The sequence below is a fragment of the Theobroma cacao genome, chromosome 8 (assembly GCF_053813885.1).
Source record: "Theobroma cacao isolate CCN51 chromosome 8, ASM5381388v1, whole genome shotgun sequence".
Lineage (NCBI taxonomy): Eukaryota > Viridiplantae > Streptophyta > Magnoliopsida > Malvales > Malvaceae > Theobroma > Theobroma cacao.
The window spans coordinates 1,975,178-1,993,490 of NC_142646.1; the positions used below are offsets into that span (position 1 = coordinate 1,975,178).

The window sequence follows — 18,313 nt, forward strand, 5'->3', positions numbered from 1 at the left end:
CCATTTTAGACATGCGAGTCAATTTTACAAAAGAACAAAATTTGATTATTACTCTATTTTTTGCTTTTAATGTAGTAGTAAAATGGTTGAAGACACGCGAGGGGGAATGAAGTGGTTAAAAAGTGAATACAAATAAAGAGTTGAATTCAAAAAAAAAAAAACAGTTGACAGTCACGAGGTGTAGGACCCAAGAGGATGGGGCTCGCCGAGTTAATGGAAAGGAAGAAGACGGGAGATTATCTGATCGGGTTGGCATTGAGCAGGCGATGGATGACTACTGATTCGAATTCGATTCTCTCCTCCTCAGCATGGCTCACCCCAACACAAAGTCATGCATGGTGCGTGATTTTATAGATTTTTATCAGGTGGATGAAGTGGATTTTACCATAACACCCCTGATTCTAAATCTTTTTAGACTATTATAGCCCTCGAGCCAAGACTCTTGTAATAAAGAAAAAAGAAAGAAGACAAAGGGAGCATGGTGGAAATGAGCAGTGGCCCAATGTCACCCTTAAGCTGACCAGATTCGATGAGATTTCAATTCAAGCTTCGAGCAAGAACAATTAGATATTTGGTTCAATCAAAGTCGGTCTTGATAAATACAAGGCGAGCCATCTTGGCTTATTTGCGGGACCAAATCATGAACCTAGTGCAAGATTGGTCCACTGTCAGTTCAAACTTTGTTGCAATTCCATGGATCAATTTCAAGGAATAAGAAATTTACTTCACATATGTCTTTAGCTACTTAATCTAAATTTAATAAAATTAGCTTTGTATACAAACTTTCTATACGTCAAAGCTTCTTAAGCTTGAACTTAATAAAATTAATAAAGCTTTCTGTTCTTAATTGCAACATTGGTCCGGACCAATAAATTGAATGTTGAATGTGATAAGACAATTCATGGTCCAAATTGAAAAGAGGGACCAAACAAACCAAAACTAGTATATTCATTGAGCTGTTGACTAAACAAGCCTAGTCTTAAAATTGATACACTATGCTTATTTTCTTCATTTTGTTTCTTTTTTTGGAACAAATAATTGAGAAAAATATAATTGCACAAATGGACAATATGCAACTCAAAAAGATTACAGCAATGAAGTTGAAAATCCAATAAAGTAAAAAGAAACTATCGTGTCCTGCCTATGGCAAATCTCAAAAAGTGGCAAAACGTGAAGTCTAGATTGATGCTTTTACCTAGATTGATTGATTGTTCACCAACTCTTGAAGAGCAAACGTGCTTTGAAGTTTGAATTACACACCCTAGGGTCTAATGCTCCCCTTTTGGATGGATAGATCTTAAAATTCTCAAATATTAAATTAATTAATTTCTTATAATAATAATTAAAATTGGTTCATAATAATACAGAAATGTAACTACTAAATACTGATAATCAAAGATTAGTTATAGTCCGGACGATAATCCTAGATAAACCTACGGATTCGTTCTGTCAGGTCAACCGTCCTCCCTCCCTATACTCTGAAATTTTATTGCAAAAATTAAAACAACCATAAACTCTATTAAATTCAATCTAAAAATAAACGAAAAAGCAAATGCACCTAGAAAAGCCGGTGGGCCACGATGCAATGGAATGGAGAGACCAGGTGGAGGCCTGGATGTAGGCCATACCCCGCCATGGTTAGTCCCGTCTGGGTCACAGTTCTTTCAGGATCAATCGATCTTGTTCAAAAGATGGCGAAGCCCAATCTGGCCCAATTCAGAAAATGACACTGATTCACCGATAAATTAAAATGAAGGAAAACAACAGAGAAGATTCTTTGACGGGTATAAAATTACAAGAAAATCCAATTCAAAGAGATCCAATTACTCTTTTACCAAGAATAATTATAAATAGAGCAATTTTACAAAACAAATTAGCTTAGTTATTAATCCACGCATTTCTGATTGCAGGAAATCACAAAGTATTAAGCTTCTGCTTCATCTGGAAAATCAGATCAAGAGAATTGTTTAGTAAAATTGGGAGGCAAACCCACAAATCATCAAGTCAAGAAATATATGAAGAAAGGGTAGGTGTAAACGAGTTGGATGCGAAAGATTTCTTAATGAGAGTGACACTGACAGACATGGACCGTGCGGAAGTATCAGTACAACCGAATACAAGCTCTGATCTCACAGACATTGTAACATGGTTTATATAGGGGTGAAAGATAAAGATGGGCGCACAGCAAAGTACACCTGTCCTTGCAATGCATGGTTAAAGGAGGCATTAGGGTTCCTGGAGGATAACGGATGATTTCAGGGTGGGAAAGGGATTCTGGAGCTGAAGGGTTCTGATCTGAAAGTATGGAATGACCAAGAAGATCATCTTTTGCTACAACTAGCACAAGAAGAAAAGAAAGCACCACCACTTTTAAAACACTTCTACTACCAACACTTTCCATAGCTCAACTCCCCAGAAGAAAAGAACAAACAGTGAAAGATGACCGAAGCAAAGTACATACTACCATTTATAGCCTGGGAATGGAAAGCCTTTGATTGAAAGCCAAAATGGTTGACATTTGGAATTAATTAATTACCTCTGATTTCTTTTCCACGAAAAAGCAGAAATTATCACTGATTTCTGCCCATAATTGTGGGAAATTCAAAAGTTTAAAAAATAAAGTCAAAATTTTAAACATCGATTAGCTTAAAGTTTCTTTTATGGAATTTAAAACCAATTGCAGAGATTTATAAGAGAAATTTTCCTTCATAAATTCCTTTATCTTTTAAAATAAACAGAAGGAAGGAAAACCAGAACTTTAGGGCTTGATTTTGATAATTCACCCAACGTTACGAAATTTATAATTAGATTTGGACATTTTTATTTTTTAATAAATTTTTTATGTAACTTTCTAATTAATTAATTGATTACACAAGAAAGAAGTCCAAATTCAATTGATTTGGACAACATAATCAGCTGCAAAAAAATTGATGAAATAAAATTTTGAAATAATAACCGAAATATACACAAATATATATTTATATATACACAAATATATAAATCGATAATAATTTGAGATATATATTCATACACGCACGCACGTGTAAGTAGAAGAACTCCCAAAACTTAAGAAACTTTGATATAATTAATTAAGCCCAAAGCAAGTAACTATAACCATGCTTTTTTACTTTGATATAATTAAATAAGGCCAAAGCAAGTAACTATAACCACGCTTTTTTACATTGCGATTATTATCAAAATCTTATTCTATAGTTTACTTAGAGTTCAAAACCCATGCAGATCAAGAGGTGGTATGAAGCTATCTAAGGGCACTTGTGTTTGCCGCCGTGGGTGGTCATGTCTCGGTAGCATGGACACGCATCATAGTTACCGGAGGTGCCAGGAGGAACGCAGTTGCATCGGTCACAGCATGTCCCACACGCCCTCTTGCAAAGGTTCGGCCTCGACGATAGTTTGCATCTCACGTCACAAGCTCCATCACAATCTAAACCATAGACATAACACAGCAATATATATTACGTTTATCAAGTTTAATCAAAACAGAATCATTTCATTGGACTGTGAGATGTTGAAGGAAATTACCTATTTTGTCATCAGTCAGAGCATTCTCTACCATGTTCGTGATCACCTGTAAAGCATGAGCGAGCCAATGTATTGGCGTAAGAAAGGAAACCTGGAAACAAAATAAAAGAACATTTTTAGAAATGGGGCTTCTACCGTTGGATCAGACTCAGCAAAGCCAAGTACAAAAAGAGAAACTATGAGAAGGGAAGCCAGAAGAGTCTTGGAGATGGCCATTGCTTTTGGATTTCTGTAACTTGTAAAACAAACTCTAGGAGAGAAGTTTGTTGAGTACGATGAGGAGAGACACGGCCTGGCCTGGTATTTATAGCGAGAAAGGAAAGGAAGGGGGGATTCCTAACAAAGTTATAGCCTTAAAAGGTAGGTAGGTTCATGTTTAAAGCGAAAGGTATCACTCTATCAGGCCAATGGGTCAGTCCGGAGATGGTCTTGTCATGGGGTACCCTTGCTAGAGTAATGATGGGATATGGCATTATCATCCTAATTTCATATATTCAATTTTGTCAGTTTCCAACAAATAAATGCATGAAGTGATCATCTACGGAATAAGATTGGTAATTAAGTTTCCAAAAAACGTAAAAAAGGGTATATTAATTACATAAATCTATGTACTATATCATATTCTATTTCCATATGAACTATGGGTTAAGACTATCCAACTTTTGTTTATGCTGTTAAATATTTTCAGAAATTAATTCCCATGACGCGTTCCCTCGTTGGTATCAAGTCATGTGAAGAGAACTTTCAGATAACATCTTTCTTCCGAATAGCATCAAGAGAGCCACGTGGAGTCATAAATGGTCTTTGGTAATTGCTTGATGGATGTTGTTTCCCAATCGTTCAAGTATCTCATTGTTTTGGGATGCCTTGTTTGCTTCAAATGGTTCAATTCAACGTGCCAACTCCCATTACTGCCTGGGGTAAATAAGCGTTTGAAGGCAATACGAGGAGAAGGGAAGGAGATGGATGTTAGCACAGTGCTTTTCAGGTTCAGTTTTGCTTTGCTTTCACGGCTGCTTAAAGCAGCTGCGACACGAGAAAAGTCTCTTCAAACATGGGAAAAGCTTAGACGAGTCTCGAAAGTGCCTTTTTCTTCGACGCGTTGATGCCTTGATGGCCTCTTTTCAAGTTTCGATCTTCTGATAGACTCACTTAGCGGCCAGGTCTACCCAGCCCAATAGCTCTTAGGAGAGGCCTGATCAACACGAATTTGGGCCAACAAGCTCGTTCTACCTAAGGCTTGGGTCCTTGATACTATGCCAGGTTCTCAATTTTTTGTCTTCAGGAAACAAAATTAAACAATTAATGACTTAACTAATCAGGTTCTCAATTAATGACTTAAACAAGTCATTAATGGTTTAGTGATCATTCCGAATCCAAAGATAAAAGAACTTGAATCATTACAATCATTCAACCATTCAATAAAAAAACTAGCATCAATTAGAGAAAAGAGAATTACAAACTTCATTATTATTTCACACTCAATATAACAAATCATTAATCATATCGATATAGCCAAAGAGACAAAAGAAAAAGAAAAACAAGTCATTTACGTACATGACTTTTACTTTACATAGGGCATTCTTTTATTTATTCGTACACCTTCATAAAACTTCATTAATTTAGTTTGACCACATCTCATCCGTTGATTTATGATCATGATGGTCAAGGCAGGCAGAGAGAGGATTCATTTGATGCACTCAAGGGCACTTGCGTCTGCCACCGTGGGTAGTCAAGCTAGCATAGCAGGGGCACATTTCTTGGTTTCCGGCAGTTCCTGGAGGAACACAGTTGCAGCGTGCGCAACATGTCCCGCATGCCCTCTTGCACATGTGTTGCCTGGAGGCTAATCGGCACCTGGCTGCGCAAGCTCCACCGCAGTCTGTCAACCAAAGAGAAATAGCATATCAAAAAGGGTTTTCTTTACCTAGAAAGTTCACACAGTTTTCTTTTCAATATGATGAAAATTTTTACCAATTTTTTCTGGGGGACTTGTTTCCTTGCTTGTATCCGTCACCTGTATTTCACAAGAACATGTAGCTTAACTTACTAGCAAATAGCAATAATAGAAAACGTTCATCGTGTGTACCATTCGGGAAAACAAAAGAGGTTAATGATGATCAAAAGTTATCAAGCTTTTACCAGTTGATCAGCTTCAACCAGTTGAATAAGGAGGAGAGAGACGAGAAGTGAGGCAATCAAAGCCTTAGACATGGCCATGGCTAGAGAACTACTTAGAAATACAGCTTTGTTTTTGTTTCTAGTGTCTCTGGCTTAGGGTTCTGTATGGAAAATAAGTGAGAGCTGCTCGTATTTATAGCAAAAAAAGTTATGGACAGATAAAAAGAAGTGAAGTAGTAGTCGTAAATTAGAAGGGGTTAGGTTCATGCTAACATACAAAAGATTCGGATGGCAAGTACGCGGAAGAGCGGAGAGAAAAAAAAGAAAAAAGAAACATTCAATGGTAACTTGTCAGGGAATATCTGGTGGAGGAAAAGCCCCTTTGGAATGATCTGGAGCAAAGCAAGTTTCCCATTGTTTATGCTGGACGGTCTGTTTCATTTATCTAGTGGGGGCTCCCCCAAGTGGTTTCTACATTACTCACTCTCTTTTTCTGAGGGGTTAAGAAAATAGAACTCAAAACTTGGATTCTTTCGATAATCTAAAGTCTGGCTGATGATTCAAGAACTGTTACAAACGAAAAAAAATTACTAAAATGGAATAGAAGTATGAGTCATGGCTTCCTTTCCATCAATTAAAGCAGACTTAAACTGAATCTGTACTCATTGGGAATTGATGTCCATTTTATCTGACTGGAAACATCTTTGATGTTGGCCTGATGAAGATGGCAATTCAATGGTAAGAGCTGATTCAATTTTCCATGATGGAAACAAGAGAGTGAGCGTCTTTTCAACCATTATGGATAATCAGGAACTCTGTCAATATACAGAACCTCTAATCAATCAGCTCACCATTTCTACAGGTGTAGATGCATGCACCTTAGTATCATTAATTCTTCAAGTCGGTGAGGTTACCTATCAACATCCTGTGAAACTATAGATTGCTCTCATTTCTCTGAATTGGACAAGATTTCAGTGAACCAAACTTTAGGAAATCCCCGTTGTATGATTGGCATATTTCTTTCTCATTAACCTAATAGTTAAACATTAATTATGTTTGCTGCCTAATATGAGTCTAGTTTCACAAGACCAGAGGACCAGGCTATGTTACAAGACCAAACAGGGGGAAATGGCATATGCAAATATATGTTAAAGAGTTGCATTATTAGAGGCATAGGAAGTAAAGCAGACTTTGTTTTAGAACTTAAATATATGAATAATTCAACCACCTCGCCAGCTGATAGTAGGCCGGTGGAATCAAAGATGGCCTGGCCTTTATGAAAACCATATTTTTGGTTGGTTTTTCCCCATTTTTTTTCTTAGATAAAGAAGTTTCTCCTATTGTGTCAGGTTTTAAATCCATGTCTTGTCAGAAAAATCACTTTAGTTTTTTGGACTAATGACTTTGTAAATTTCTTTAAGCAAAACCAGTGGTTCCTGTAGCTTCATGTCTGATTTTTTTTTTTTTTCATTCTGGTTCCTATGTTTCGAAGTCTTATGTTTTTTCCGTCAGACCGTAAGGGAAAGAAAGGAGTTCGATATTATGACAACACAACCAATAATTGAATGTGAAAACTGAGAAATAGTGCCAATAACAACTAGCTTACAATTCTCTCGATGTCCCACTCTTGCACTAATGTCTGAAAGTGCTAGATGTGGGAGCATCGAAAATTATGGAAAAAACCGACTAATGGCCCAATATCCAAGTTTGTAGTAGGAAAAAGATGGGAAGTTTAACACTTGTGCAAACGTTCATGAGTCATGACTCAAAACACCCAGCCTGATAACTTGACAGCTGTATTGAAATCTTTTCCCCCAACAGCTGTACCCTGCTAATGAATCTATCGCCAAGGTGGCCGATACTTATCCAACGTTTCAGGCTTTCAGCAGTTTGGAAGGGTTTGAATTTCACTGAATTCTTGCAACCAAAAAAAGGAAGGCTTTAGGGCTCTAGAGTTTCTCCTCAAATGCTAATAATCATGCCCCTGCTTTAGCAGTATTAAGGTTGGTCTTATCTTTAAGCATTCAGCATTGTTTAACTACTACCAAACACCTAATAATTTCGATTCCCATGCCCCATTTCCCACTACCTAATCTGCTGCACAGAAATACTAGTTTGAAAAAGAAGCAATCAGGCAAAGGAAAGTCTCAATGATGGCAGTACAAGACAGAAAGCTGTGGGTTGTTTTTGATTGCTTACAGTTTACCAACCTATCAGCTTTGGGGTGGCTAGCTTTGTGTACTTATTCACAGAGGGAAGTCCAAAACTCTTTTGCAGGTTTTAATTAAAAAATTATTAAACGTACGGAAAGGACTTAACCGAGGTCTAGCTTTGGTAAGCCCTCGGGGCCCTGGTTTCGAAACACACACGAGTGAAAAATCGTTGTCGTCTCTCGTCTTTGTTGGACATTTTGGAACCAACCCTGGTTGGGACTCGGGACAAGAGAAGGTTTGTGGATAAGGATATGGTACAGCTGGCTAGAGGAACCAAAATCATGAACATTTATGAGTTCCAGCTTGCATTGCGACCTTTTTATTTTAATAGGCATCCTGCTATCGTTTTCTTATACAACCACGGAGTGGGAATAGTATCATCTTTTCCAGGGCAAAGAAGAACAAACAAAACAACGCCTTTCAAATCCATAATGCTTTTGGCCTGGCTTTTGTTTAAAAGAAAATCAAAATCCTGTTATTTCCTGCTCACCGCTAGCATTGATAAATATTGGTTTGAAATCTGTTATAATATTCGTTGGATATTAATTGACAATGGACCTTAGAGGCCTTTACAGGAGCAGAGGCCGATGCTCCTAATTCCTTCCCTTTTAGCAACCCTTTACAGGTTGAATCTGCACCAATGGAGTTAAGCTTTCTACCCAATCACCGTTCTGTGGGCATCGACACAAATGCTTGGGAAATGGGTACATCATCAGATATTGCAGAAAACCAAGATGCTTAGCAGATGGAGTCAATGGACTTTGTTTCCCCGGATGAGGAAACCTTTATAAAATGTTATTCATCAAAGGTTAGCAGAATCGTTCTTAAATGCAAAAGGGTACTAAATGACCGCTATGATTTAAACTTTTTTGACCATATTAAGCAACACAGATAAATTATCAGTGACTTGCTGCTATTTAACGACTTATCATCATCAAAGCTAAATGCTGGTAGTAAGCTTGCGTCATGATAAAGCAGGAAACCAACCAAGAGCCCCAAAGTAAGTTCAAATACTAATGCTGATACTACTAGTTAATTTAGTAATATTATTGCAATGCATTATGTACTTTAGTACATGTAACTCTTCCTAAACTTTTACAGTCCGCCTGCTATCATTGCATTAGTGACTGAAGAAGAGAGACAAAGTGCACATTATCCTGATGCCCAACAACGATCTTTAAGAGCAGCCAATGCCTCCAATGTCGTAGCTGCGCAGTTAACCTACTTAAGTTTACACCACACCAGAGGGGAGTCGTACAACAAGTTGTCCACCGATGAGGCTGTAAAAAGGGGGGAAAAGAAGCTTCTTAATAGATTTCAAGAGATTTAACATTTTTAAGGCATGTTGCAAAACTTATGCAAAGCACCCACCTCTTGACATAATAGTAGCAAAAATCTGCCAAAATGAAAGTCTGGACAATCTCAGAAAGCAGGACCATAAAAGGCCATAACCCATAGCCCAAAGCTGTCAATAAGCGTCCTTGAGTGTCGAATACCTAGGTAAATGAACACATACATTTAGATGAAACAAAGAAAGCCAATCCTTCTAGAACCATTGTTTAGCGTTAGAATAAAACCACAACAGGAGGTATCTGTGAATTAAATCCCAAATGTGACCTAAAATACATTGATCTCAAGATAATTATTATTAATTTACTTCTGCATAGACAAACCATGAAAGGTAGCAGAGCAAGCCCCTTCTACATAATATCAACGTCAATGAATCAATAAGAATTCTATGCACGTAAGTGTCCTAGACATGATGTAAATCAGGTGTCAAATCCTCTGATAGGTGTCCTGGCAATAATTACTGTAAATACCTGGATGACCCAATGTGCACAACTCAAGAACCTTGCAACTCCCAGTGCAAACACATAATGTGCTGTAAATGGTTCAACTATCTGAAAAAGGGCCAAAAAGAAAGGTGATACATCCAAAGGAGCATTTGCTTCAAGGTAAAAGTGCTTCACATAAGCTGAGCATAAGTTAAGGGTAAACTATCCAATTAAGAGAACAGACAAGTGCCAATCACTTGCTGCATTACCTCTATGTTCTGCATGACCCTTAGCTGAGGCAGAACTGAAATGGCTTCAAGGTAAACACAGAAAGCCCAGCAAATCCTGTTGAACCAATGATGACTTGTTGATGGATGAATAAACATTGACAAAACAGCACATGGTATCACCTATATCAAGGAAAGAACCAAAATTGTTAGTGACAAAAACAGTTCAAAGTACATCAGGAAAAGCTCAAAGAAACAAAGATGCAAGTACCACCGCATCTACTCAACTGCGTATATATCTAAGTTATTAGGAAATACTATAAAAGCCTACTAGTGTTAGATATTGCCTTAACAATGCGCTTGAGAAACAGTAAACACCAAGGCAGAGGAAATTCGTAAAGCAGATTGACTCTACCATTTCTTTTGATGCATAATCATAGCTCCTCTTGGAGTCAATTCATTCACTTCTTTAATGAAACATCTTAGAAAATTCTTTGACATTTTTTTGCGACACAATAAAAACAAAGAACTCCCATTAATCATTTGGCAGAGTCTAACATGTTTTCTACGAGACATAGATTATTGTACTCTAAGGAGTTAGATCAAGAGAAAATATATGGCTATGATCTTCCCTGAATAGGTGAAATAGGGGGGGGGGGGGGGGGGGGGGGCGCGGATGGCTACACAAAAATTTAAGGCAAACATAGTCAATAACTCAAGTGGGAAAAAGGAAGAAAACTTTGCCATGACCAATGTATCTACAGCCTCCTAAGTGGTAAACCAAGGGCATACTAAAATCTATATAAACTCAAGAAGAATCAAATCCCTCTGAACCTGAAACCCAAACTTTCATATTTTCATAAATGAGACTATGTTATGCAGCAACGTTGACAGACTTGTCACAACATCCACTATATGAGGAAACAAATGAGCACGATGCATGGTGCATTACAAAAAGACACATTTATAACAATGGAGAAACAACACAAAAAAACAAAGAGCTTATATTAATAATCCGAATCCAAAAGCCGAGATGAAGGCTTACTACATAGTAGATTCCAAAGTTGTCTTTGTCACTCATATAACTAGACCTCAGATTAAAACGAATCATATAAATAACCCAAAGGGTTGTCCCTAATGTTGCTGAATCAAGTAGAGTATGTATGTCATATTCCATGACAAAACTGCAATACAGTCTAACAGCCAAAAACAAAGCTGTTAGTTCCTGCGATTTAAGTGAAAGACCTGCAAAGATATATAAATAACATCAGGGAAGTGAATAGTAAGACAAACTCAAAGGTCAAAGCTAGAAATTGATGTTAAATGAACTATCAATAAAATAAAAATATTTCCCTTAAGGAACCAGATAACTAAATTTTCCATTGAAGGAACAGTTACCAATCAAGAACCATCCTGATTAGGAAACATAAGAAGATAAGAAACAGAATTAACGTCAAAGATTCCATTTTTTTTATAGCCAAAAAGTACATTGGTCCAGCTAAAGAATAATTATGCATGATGAAACTAACAAGCCAAAATAAAAACACCCGACATTTAGCAAACGTTAATAAAAGAAACCCAACGGATCCACCTCAAAACCCAAAAGCAAATTGAGTGGAAAGCAAATTGAGTGGAAATGATACCAGCACAAGTTTTCTCTTTGGAAAGCTTGTAGATAAGGACACAGGTGCCCAAGGCATGAACAGTCTCGGCAGCAACAAAGAGGTTGTCGTTATCTTCCACGACCATTTTCAAGAACACAAGTGCCGCTATCACCGATAGAACCGCTAAAAACACCTTCATCTTCGGTGGTTGTCGCCGTATCCATCTAGACACCGCGTGGATCGGGTTCTTGGATGCCTTCATTGTCTCTTCCCCGCGAACTTCTTCCCTGTTTCGGTCGTGTCCGGTTTGTTGAGGTTAGTCTCAGTTAGAAGAACAGTGAAAAAAGAGTGAGCCTCCTTTTAGGGAGAGAAAAGCAAAGTTTTTTTTGTTTCTGTTGAGAGAAGGGAAGAGGTACGCAGGACGGCAGGAGGGGAAGGAGTAAAAAATCATGAGACCGCAGCTGACAATTGGACACGTATTAAAGTCTTGTTATAACAGGGGCACGTGGTAGGTCAGCAGTATTTAGTAGATAAGACCACGGATCAAATTAGTTCACTTCAGTTTAAGGAGCGACTGTTTGCCCTGTACCTAGACGCGGCGACCAAGGGTTCTCTTGTCCGTTCGATTGACCACAGATTGTGGATTTTGATGGTGATGGATGGAGAGATTTAGTTTTGTAGAGTAGGTACTAGGTAGGTCGACGTCCGCAGGATAGGAACAATATTTTATTAATGAAATATGATTTCTTCAGGATTAGACTTAAAGATAAATGGACTAAGTCCGATTCAACCCATGAATATTCTTAGTATGATCCTTTCCTTAACATAGAGATCTCAATTTCATAAAAAAAAAAAAGAAGCATTTTTGATGTGCAAACATATGTGGAAAACGATGGTGGATTGACAAGAACAGGTATCAACAAGTCCAGGAAGTAGATCTTTTCATGAGGGGCTTCATCTGTTTGTCTTCCTCCAGCGATATCATACCGAGATGAGATGGATCCTCAAGCATCATTTTGGCTACCAAGTACCCAGCAATGGACCAAGTCTGGAATTTACGAGCCTGCTTCCCAATGTATCGGCCAAGCTTTCCATCATAGTACTCGGGCCAGTGGTCCTTCGACAACCGGGTTTCAGCAAGTTCTATGGCACGTCTGGCAATTTGTGGGCGCCCAGTCTTGATACAAGCCGCTGTGAGGAGCCATAGAAGGACTGCAATAGAAAAAGTTTCAGCAAATCTAAAGCAAATTTAAAGTACCAGTACTTTTACAGCAAACAAGAAGCTTGATTACCAGGCCAAGATCCTCCGTTGTGATAACTCCACCTGGTATTCTTGGGGTCGCAACCTGTGACAATTCGCCATTCATGGCTCTCCAGAGCTGGATAACATATTTTTAACGGCATTTCTCCAACCAATTCTTCCCAGCGTGATTCGATAAGATCCATTATGGCTGCAGCTTGCTCTGGAGTTGCCAAAGATGACAGAATCGCCACGCAATTTCCTAAGCAAAACCAGCGGAAATCCATCTTTGCAGGGCTGACATTTCCAATGAAATAACCACCCCGAATTGGCATGAAATCAAACACCCAGTCTGGCAGCGAATCAGGCATCACATTGAACTTGTTGACTGCAGTGTGAGAGTATTCCTCTGTTTTATAGCGGTATATGTCATTTAGCTGCTTCAAATCCAGCCAAAAATAACTCCTCATGTGATAGCTTAAGGCATGGAGGCGTTTAACTATACGTTCCATGAATTCTTTGCCTTCCTGGTCTGGTTTTAGTAAAAGCAAAGCACATCTTAGCGCCATGAAGAACAGCGCTTGAATCTCAATAGGATAACCATATACCCCCTGGATTAAGACACGAGGAATAGAAATTACATAGTAATCCAGTTTCTTAACTAGTAAGATGTAACAATAACAGAAGAAGAGATAGCAGCATATGAACAGGAAAAATTGCGGCAAATGATTCATAGGCTAACAGGTACAGCTAGAGTTCACATTATGTCTGTTGAAGCCAATCCAAGAAAATAGAAACAAGGACAAACATACGACTAGCCGATGGAAAGTACGAGTGAGAAACAAACCATTCTGCGGTCAATCATGCAGCATCCATCAGCACAGAGCAGAGTCGGGAATGTGTCAAAGCCTTCTGAGAGACACAAACTCAAAATGAGGCGCATGCCCCTTTGACAATCAGGCATTTCGGCCAAGGAAGAATCTCCTGTATGCTTTGTATATGCACGAAGCAAAATAATCCACCAAAATCCAGAATCAACCGGAGCAACTCTCCCTATTGCGCTCTCACCAAAGTCTGCCATTAAGATTTCACTGTTCCTTACCGGATTGTGGATTACTTTGAAACTTGCTGGCATCACTCCCTCTCCTAGCTTGAACCGGTCTATCCTTTTCTCCCATGACTGTAAGTGAAGAGTTTTCAAAAGAAAATTCTTGACTATTTCTTCCTCCCCGTTCATCAAAAACGCCAAGGCACTTGGAACAAAATCTCTGACAAAAACCTGCAAAACATATCAGCAATAAAATAAGCTATACAGTTCTGCTCGATTTCCTGAAACTATGTCTGATCAATGGAATGGGTATTAACCTGATCATAATTAAGCTCTTCCACAGAATGGTCTATTGCAGCAATAGTACCAACTGGTTGTCTGCGGTAGAAAACAATCGAGCGCCTCAAATTCTCCCATGCCTCAGCTACCATGGCATGAGCCTCAAAGTAAGTATATGATCTAGGTGTGTTAAACCCAGACCTTCTACCATGCGGAGATAGACCTTCAAGGTGGTCTGTTAATATTTTGAGCGAATGGCGGGGTGAGGTAATTGACAATTCACTTGAAGGCCTTTCCTCAAAGGATCTATTCCTCTCTACATTTATAGCTCTGGGTCTTTCCGAAATCCTGAGGATATCAGAATCTTCAATCTCAAAAATGGTTCCCGCTGACTCCAACGTCTTGACATTTCCAGTTTGAGAGACATCTATGCCTAGTGGACACATTCTTGATCTTAAACAGAATGACGTTCTGCAGAACAAATGGTCTTTAACAATCAGAATGGAGAAAAATTATTCAGAACTATGAAAGTATTTGTCTAGGAAAAAGAAGAAAACAATGCTCACTAGCTGAGATCAATGTATGAAGCTTGTTGGGGGTGACAAATGAAAAGAAAAAACACCCCAATGCAACGGCCTTGAGATTACAGAACATATAAGCGAATGTTAGACCTAGGAAGTGCAGGAACACTAGCCCCCTCCACTTCGTACCAATCAGCCAAACAAAACGAACATGCTTCTAACATGCCTCGCTTGGTATAAACGTGATGGAAAGCAAGATTGGCTTGCCACAGCACCACCTGCTATTGCCAGTTATGAACTCTCCATTGACTGGCCGAACTGGCGAATCTCTGCTATAGAGTTCAGCGAGATGACCGACAGGTTGGAACAAGCAAACATCTTGGAAGATCCGATGGAAGCGTCGGATATTCCCCCCTGAATCTTGTTGTATTAAAACTCTTAATTAACCTTTTAAAAAGAGGGAGTACAAACTGTTTTTAACCGGTAAACAGCAAGTTCTGCATGTGGGGAAATCGAGACAAAAGAAACACATTCCTTGTTAGAAACGACGTTGGCAGCATTTACGGAATTGGAACGTATGCTTAAGATAGATTACTATAGATAGTAATAGATTTATAACTTTAAAAAAAAAAGATAGTAATAGATTTATGGTCTCTTTCAGCCAAGTTTTGGCATTCGAGAGAGTGAGTCCATCATTTTCATAGGACCATCGCCTCCAAATTGATGGGAACCACGCTTGTTGGGACCCTGGATATTTCATTGTTAGGCAAACTGGCCTTTTTTGTTGGTCAAGACATGAGATTCACCCCTGCAATCCATCGGCACTGTTTACGGATAACATTTTCCATTTCCCATATCAATTTGCTTATAAGATTTAATCATAAAGGATTGCTAGGCTCTTTTGGGTAGGTTAAGCTCAGCCCAAAAATGATGATAGCCAGGAGCTTTATCAAGTCTCAAAAGCATGTTTAAAGAAAATATTTTTCCTTCCATTCTACATGTTAACATGTTTGAGCCATTTCCCACATGAAAAATAGTAAAATTATTTGCATGTTTAATTACTTGATTAATGATACTTATTTTCATTATTTTCTTTTTCTTTTCCTCGAGCTTTTACTTTGGCAGATCGGGTCATAAACTTTGGGCCAAACTTGACCCAAAATAATTTGGTCCCTGCCGACGTGGCGATTCATAAAGGCCCGATTCTGCACATATAGAACCCAACTGTGCCCAAAACTACTCAAAGAACGAAACGGTATTTGTACGTCAGCGGCGCAAGTTAGTATAACCCCTATCTATTGCGCTTTATGTACTCCAAAAATCGACCGTTGAAGCGCCCTTTTCGAATTGCAACGATTCTACCTTCAACGTTTGCTCTCAAACACCGAAGAAAGAAAAACGTGACAATTCTTCTTCATCATCATCTTTTCTTTATATCATTTTGATTCTGCTGTTACGATTCCACTATGCGAGCGAAAACGCGGTCTCAAGTCTCATCAGAACGTCAAAATTGGGATAAAATCTTTGAGGGTTTAGTTGAGATGCTAAAAACCCAGCAAGAGCAGCTTGAAACACTGGCTAAAGAGAGAAAGATTCTCGAAGATCGGATCAAGATGCAGTACGATCGGTGGGTCTCTGATGTTCGCCTCTACGAAGATCACATCTCTCAGGTAAAGTTTTTGAATTTAGGGGTTTGAGGGTTTTTGGTTAAATTTAGGGTTTTCGTTCACCTTGATTGGAGGGGTAATATTGGGTTTTGGTTGTGTTTTGTTGTGTAGGTGAAGAGTGATATGGAATCGAAAGAGATGGCGCTTGCGCTTGAGGCTGCAAAAGCCGATTTGATGGTAGGATTGAAGCATAGAGAGACTTATCTTTGCAAATTGAAATTAGGTTTGCGTTTTCCCCCTCATATTTGGTTCAATTCCTTTTTTTTTCTATAATGACTGGTGGTTGTGCAGTTTGGATGGGAATTCTTTTATGTTGACTTAAAATCTATTTGGGGTACACTGATCAGAAATTGATATTTTTATGTAATTTAGTAATGTTCTGATGTGTGTATTTGCTTAATTGGCTTATTGTAGAGGAAACAGAGGACGAATTGACTGATTTCAGAATCTGGTTTGACATCCTCAGTAAAAATTCAAAAGTATGTTTGAATGACTTTTCTCCTTTTCATATTTTATATATATGTAATTTCTAAGCTTCTAATTATTTCATTATTTGCAGGATATTTCTCAAAGGGACCCTGAAGAAACTAAAAGAGGAATGTCAGGATGTAAGGATAGTGGTTCAAAGTCTGTTACTGTGAGGACATTGGAAGGAGATGTAAGAAGGCTAAAGCTTAACTATGAAAATCTTGCTTCAGAGAAGAACTCTCAAATAACTGCACTTTTGGCAGAGAATAAGTTTGCATGGAATCAATTCAATGTTCTGGAGAGTCAGTATACGGATAAATTAAACAGCAAGGATTCTGAACTTGAAAAAGCTAACCGGAAGATTGAGGCACTTATTTCCAACATGGAGGAGCTGAATTCATCTAATGCTGAAAAGGATGCAATAATTGAGAGATTAAAAGCCGAAGTGTCTCAGAAGGAGGCTGATGCGAGTAAATTCCATGAAGTTTCTAAGAAATCTAGGGAGGTTGAGTTGTTGAGAAAGTCCAGAAATGCTTCTTGTACTCCTGTCATAAAGCGTTGCTCTGCAGGTGGGAGAACTTCCGTTCTGGGAGGTAAGCATGGTGGCAGGGATGGAGGCAATGTTATTGTGAAGAAAGAAACCTCTGCTCGTAATGATCCTGATCTTCTGAATGACAGTGGAAAGGTACTTTTTAATCGACTTAGCTTAAACGTGGAATAATATTACTTTGGCATGACTTCTTTCAGTTCATGATTGTTGTTAGTATGGTTTAGTTTAATGCACTCTGTAGTTTTCTGGTATAAAGATTTACTGTCCTTTGTTTTGAGTAGCACGCTCTAGGAGGCAGAAGTCTAAGACTCTAAACAGTCATTCTTCCTATTTCATCCTGCCTCAAGGACCTCAAATTGTCCTTAAATAATTGTTGTAGGGTTATAACAAATTGCTATAACAAGGCCGTAAGTAATCTGTGCTGGGGAAGTTACGGTTCTCAATTACATTTATCTCCACAACAAAACAAGAAGGCTGTACATTTGCTGATATATTAGCTTACTGGCCAAAGTTATTTTGATTTGTCAATAGCATATACTGCTGTTTGTTCTTGTGTCAGATCTAGTAACTAACCAAATTTTATCTTCTTATGTTGTTCAGGGAAGCAGAAGCTCAAAGAGAAAAAAGGATGATGTTACACCCATTTCTGAAACTCCAAAATTGTTCACTTCCACATTTAAAGTTCCCAGATTGAAAGCCTCCTCTCCCAAGACAAGATGACTTGCCTTCTGAGTTCACTCTTCATGTATTTTTATTTTATTGAGCTGCAATCATGGCAGTTAATGTAATATTGCCTCTATGTATATTAATTCACTATCCTGAAGCAAACATCTCTGTAATTTTGACCAACTTTTAATTGTACAACGCTAATTATTAATGAATTTTAGTGTTTCTGATTTGTCGTATCAGTCTGAACATCTTTTTTTCAAGCGTGGTGGATGCTATTATGCTGGTAAAGAAGGTAAAGTGCCTAAATTTGGGCCATATCAGATTCCTACACGTTAAGTCGGAATAAAGTGTTGAACTTCCTATCTAATAACAGGTCAGATCAAGGAAA

At 38.3% G+C, this 18,313-nt stretch overlaps 5 protein-coding genes across 5 annotated transcripts; 1 reads left to right on the forward strand and 4 right to left on the reverse strand.

Annotated features, from left to right (window-relative positions):
* Nucleotides 1-3,048: 3,048 nt before the first annotated feature.
* On the reverse strand, nucleotides 3,049-3,837 carry LOC18591551 (gibberellin-regulated protein 11-like). The gene is made up of 3 exons (XM_007017738.3): nucleotides 3,679-3,837; nucleotides 3,544-3,589; nucleotides 3,049-3,445 (listed from the first exon to the last, which is right to left on the reverse strand). Exons 1-3 carry the CDS (start codon nucleotides 3,757-3,759, stop codon nucleotides 3,264-3,266), a joined length of 309 nt encoding a protein of 102 aa, XP_007017800.1. The 5' UTR covers nucleotides 3,760-3,837; the 3' UTR covers nucleotides 3,049-3,263.
* A 1,146-nt stretch (nucleotides 3,838-4,983) lies between these two features.
* On the reverse strand, nucleotides 4,984-6,054 carry LOC18591552 (gibberellin-regulated protein 1). The gene is made up of 3 exons (XM_007017739.3): nucleotides 5,686-6,054; nucleotides 5,518-5,560; nucleotides 4,984-5,425 (listed from the first exon to the last, which is right to left on the reverse strand). The coding sequence occupies exons 1-3, from the start codon at nucleotides 5,761-5,763 to the stop codon at nucleotides 5,244-5,246; spliced, it is 303 nt and encodes a 100-aa protein (XP_007017801.1). The 5' UTR covers nucleotides 5,764-6,054; the 3' UTR covers nucleotides 4,984-5,243.
* Nucleotides 6,055-8,878: 2,824 nt separating this feature from the next.
* Nucleotides 8,879-11,940, reverse strand: LOC18591553 (uncharacterized). Its single transcript, XM_007017740.3, has 6 exons — nucleotides 11,523-11,940; nucleotides 10,925-11,124; nucleotides 9,922-10,062; nucleotides 9,698-9,778; nucleotides 9,249-9,373; nucleotides 8,879-9,157 (listed from the first exon to the last, which is right to left on the reverse strand). Exons 1-6 carry the CDS (start codon nucleotides 11,743-11,745, stop codon nucleotides 9,109-9,111), a joined length of 819 nt encoding a protein of 272 aa, XP_007017802.2. The 5' UTR covers nucleotides 11,746-11,940; the 3' UTR covers nucleotides 8,879-9,108.
* A 419-nt stretch (nucleotides 11,941-12,359) lies between these two features.
* LOC18591554 (putative alkaline/neutral invertase B) lies at nucleotides 12,360-14,496 on the reverse strand. The gene is made up of 4 exons (XM_018126075.2): nucleotides 14,089-14,496; nucleotides 13,571-14,002; nucleotides 12,776-13,334; nucleotides 12,360-12,695 (listed from the first exon to the last, which is right to left on the reverse strand). The coding sequence occupies exons 1-4, from the start codon at nucleotides 14,494-14,496 to the stop codon at nucleotides 12,400-12,402; spliced, it is 1,695 nt and encodes a 564-aa protein (XP_017981564.1). The 3' UTR covers nucleotides 12,360-12,399.
* Nucleotides 14,497-15,900: 1,404 nt separating this feature from the next.
* Nucleotides 15,901-18,161, forward strand: LOC18591555 (cytomatrix protein-like protein). Its single transcript, XM_007017742.3, has 5 exons — nucleotides 15,901-16,241; nucleotides 16,350-16,461; nucleotides 16,653-16,717; nucleotides 16,798-17,391; nucleotides 17,857-18,161. The coding sequence occupies exons 1-5, from the start codon at nucleotides 16,038-16,040 to the stop codon at nucleotides 17,974-17,976; spliced, it is 1,095 nt and encodes a 364-aa protein (XP_007017804.2). The 5' UTR covers nucleotides 15,901-16,037; the 3' UTR covers nucleotides 17,977-18,161.
* Nucleotides 18,162-18,313: the final 152 nt, after the last annotated feature.

What these genes read in the sequence shown, in the direction of transcription:
- LOC18591553 (XM_007017740.3), bottom strand. Translation starts at nt 11,745, where the DNA reads ATGAAGGCATCCAAGAACCCGATCCACGCGGTGTCTAGATGGATACGG. An exon ending in CAAAGAGAAAACTTGTGCTG is followed by an intron (nt 11,125 to 11,522) that starts GTATCATTTCCA and finishes ATATCTTTGCAG; the next exon opens with GTCTTTCACTTAAATCGCAG. An exon ending in GTGCACATTGGGTCATCCAG is followed by an intron (nt 9,374 to 9,697) that starts GTATTTACAGTA and finishes TCATTTACCTAG; the next exon opens with GTATTCGACACTCAAGGACG.
- LOC18591554 (XM_018126075.2), bottom strand. Translation starts at nt 14,496, where the DNA reads ATGTGTCCACTAGGCATAGATGTCTCTCAAACTGGAAATGTCAAGACG. An exon ending in AAGAGCTTAATTATGATCAG is followed by an intron (nt 14,003 to 14,088) that starts GTTAATACCCAT and finishes TATGTTTTGCAG; the next exon opens with GTTTTTGTCAGAGATTTTGT. An exon ending in GCATGATTGACCGCAGAATG is followed by an intron (nt 13,335 to 13,570) that starts GTTTGTTTCTCA and finishes GTCTTAATCCAG; the next exon opens with GGGGTATATGGTTATCCTAT.
- LOC18591555 (XM_007017742.3), top strand. Translation starts at nt 16,038, where the DNA reads ATGCGAGCGAAAACGCGGTCTCAAGTCTCATCAGAACGTCAAAATTGG. An exon ending in ACGAAGATCACATCTCTCAG is followed by an intron (nt 16,242 to 16,349) that starts GTAAAGTTTTTG and finishes TTTGTTGTGTAG; the next exon opens with GTGAAGAGTGATATGGAATC. An exon ending in TCCTCAGTAAAAATTCAAAA is followed by an intron (nt 16,718 to 16,797) that starts GTATGTTTGAAT and finishes CATTATTTGCAG; the next exon opens with GATATTTCTCAAAGGGACCC.
- LOC18591551 (XM_007017738.3), bottom strand. Translation starts at nt 3,759, where the DNA reads ATGGCCATCTCCAAGACTCTTCTGGCTTCCCTTCTCATAGTTTCTCTT. An exon ending in TTGCTGAGTCTGATCCAACG is followed by an intron (nt 3,590 to 3,678) that starts GTAGAAGCCCCA and finishes CATGCTTTACAG; the next exon opens with GTGATCACGAACATGGTAGA. An exon ending in TCTGACTGATGACAAAATAG is followed by an intron (nt 3,446 to 3,543) that starts GTAATTTCCTTC and finishes TCTATGGTTTAG; the next exon opens with ATTGTGATGGAGCTTGTGAC.
- LOC18591552 (XM_007017739.3), bottom strand. Translation starts at nt 5,763, where the DNA reads ATGGCCATGTCTAAGGCTTTGATTGCCTCACTTCTCGTCTCTCTCCTC. An exon ending in TGGTTGAAGCTGATCAACTG is followed by an intron (nt 5,561 to 5,685) that starts GTAAAAGCTTGA and finishes TGTGAAATACAG; the next exon opens with GTGACGGATACAAGCAAGGA. An exon ending in AAGTCCCCCAGAAAAAATTG is followed by an intron (nt 5,426 to 5,517) that starts GTAAAAATTTTC and finishes TTTGGTTGACAG; the next exon opens with ACTGCGGTGGAGCTTGCGCA.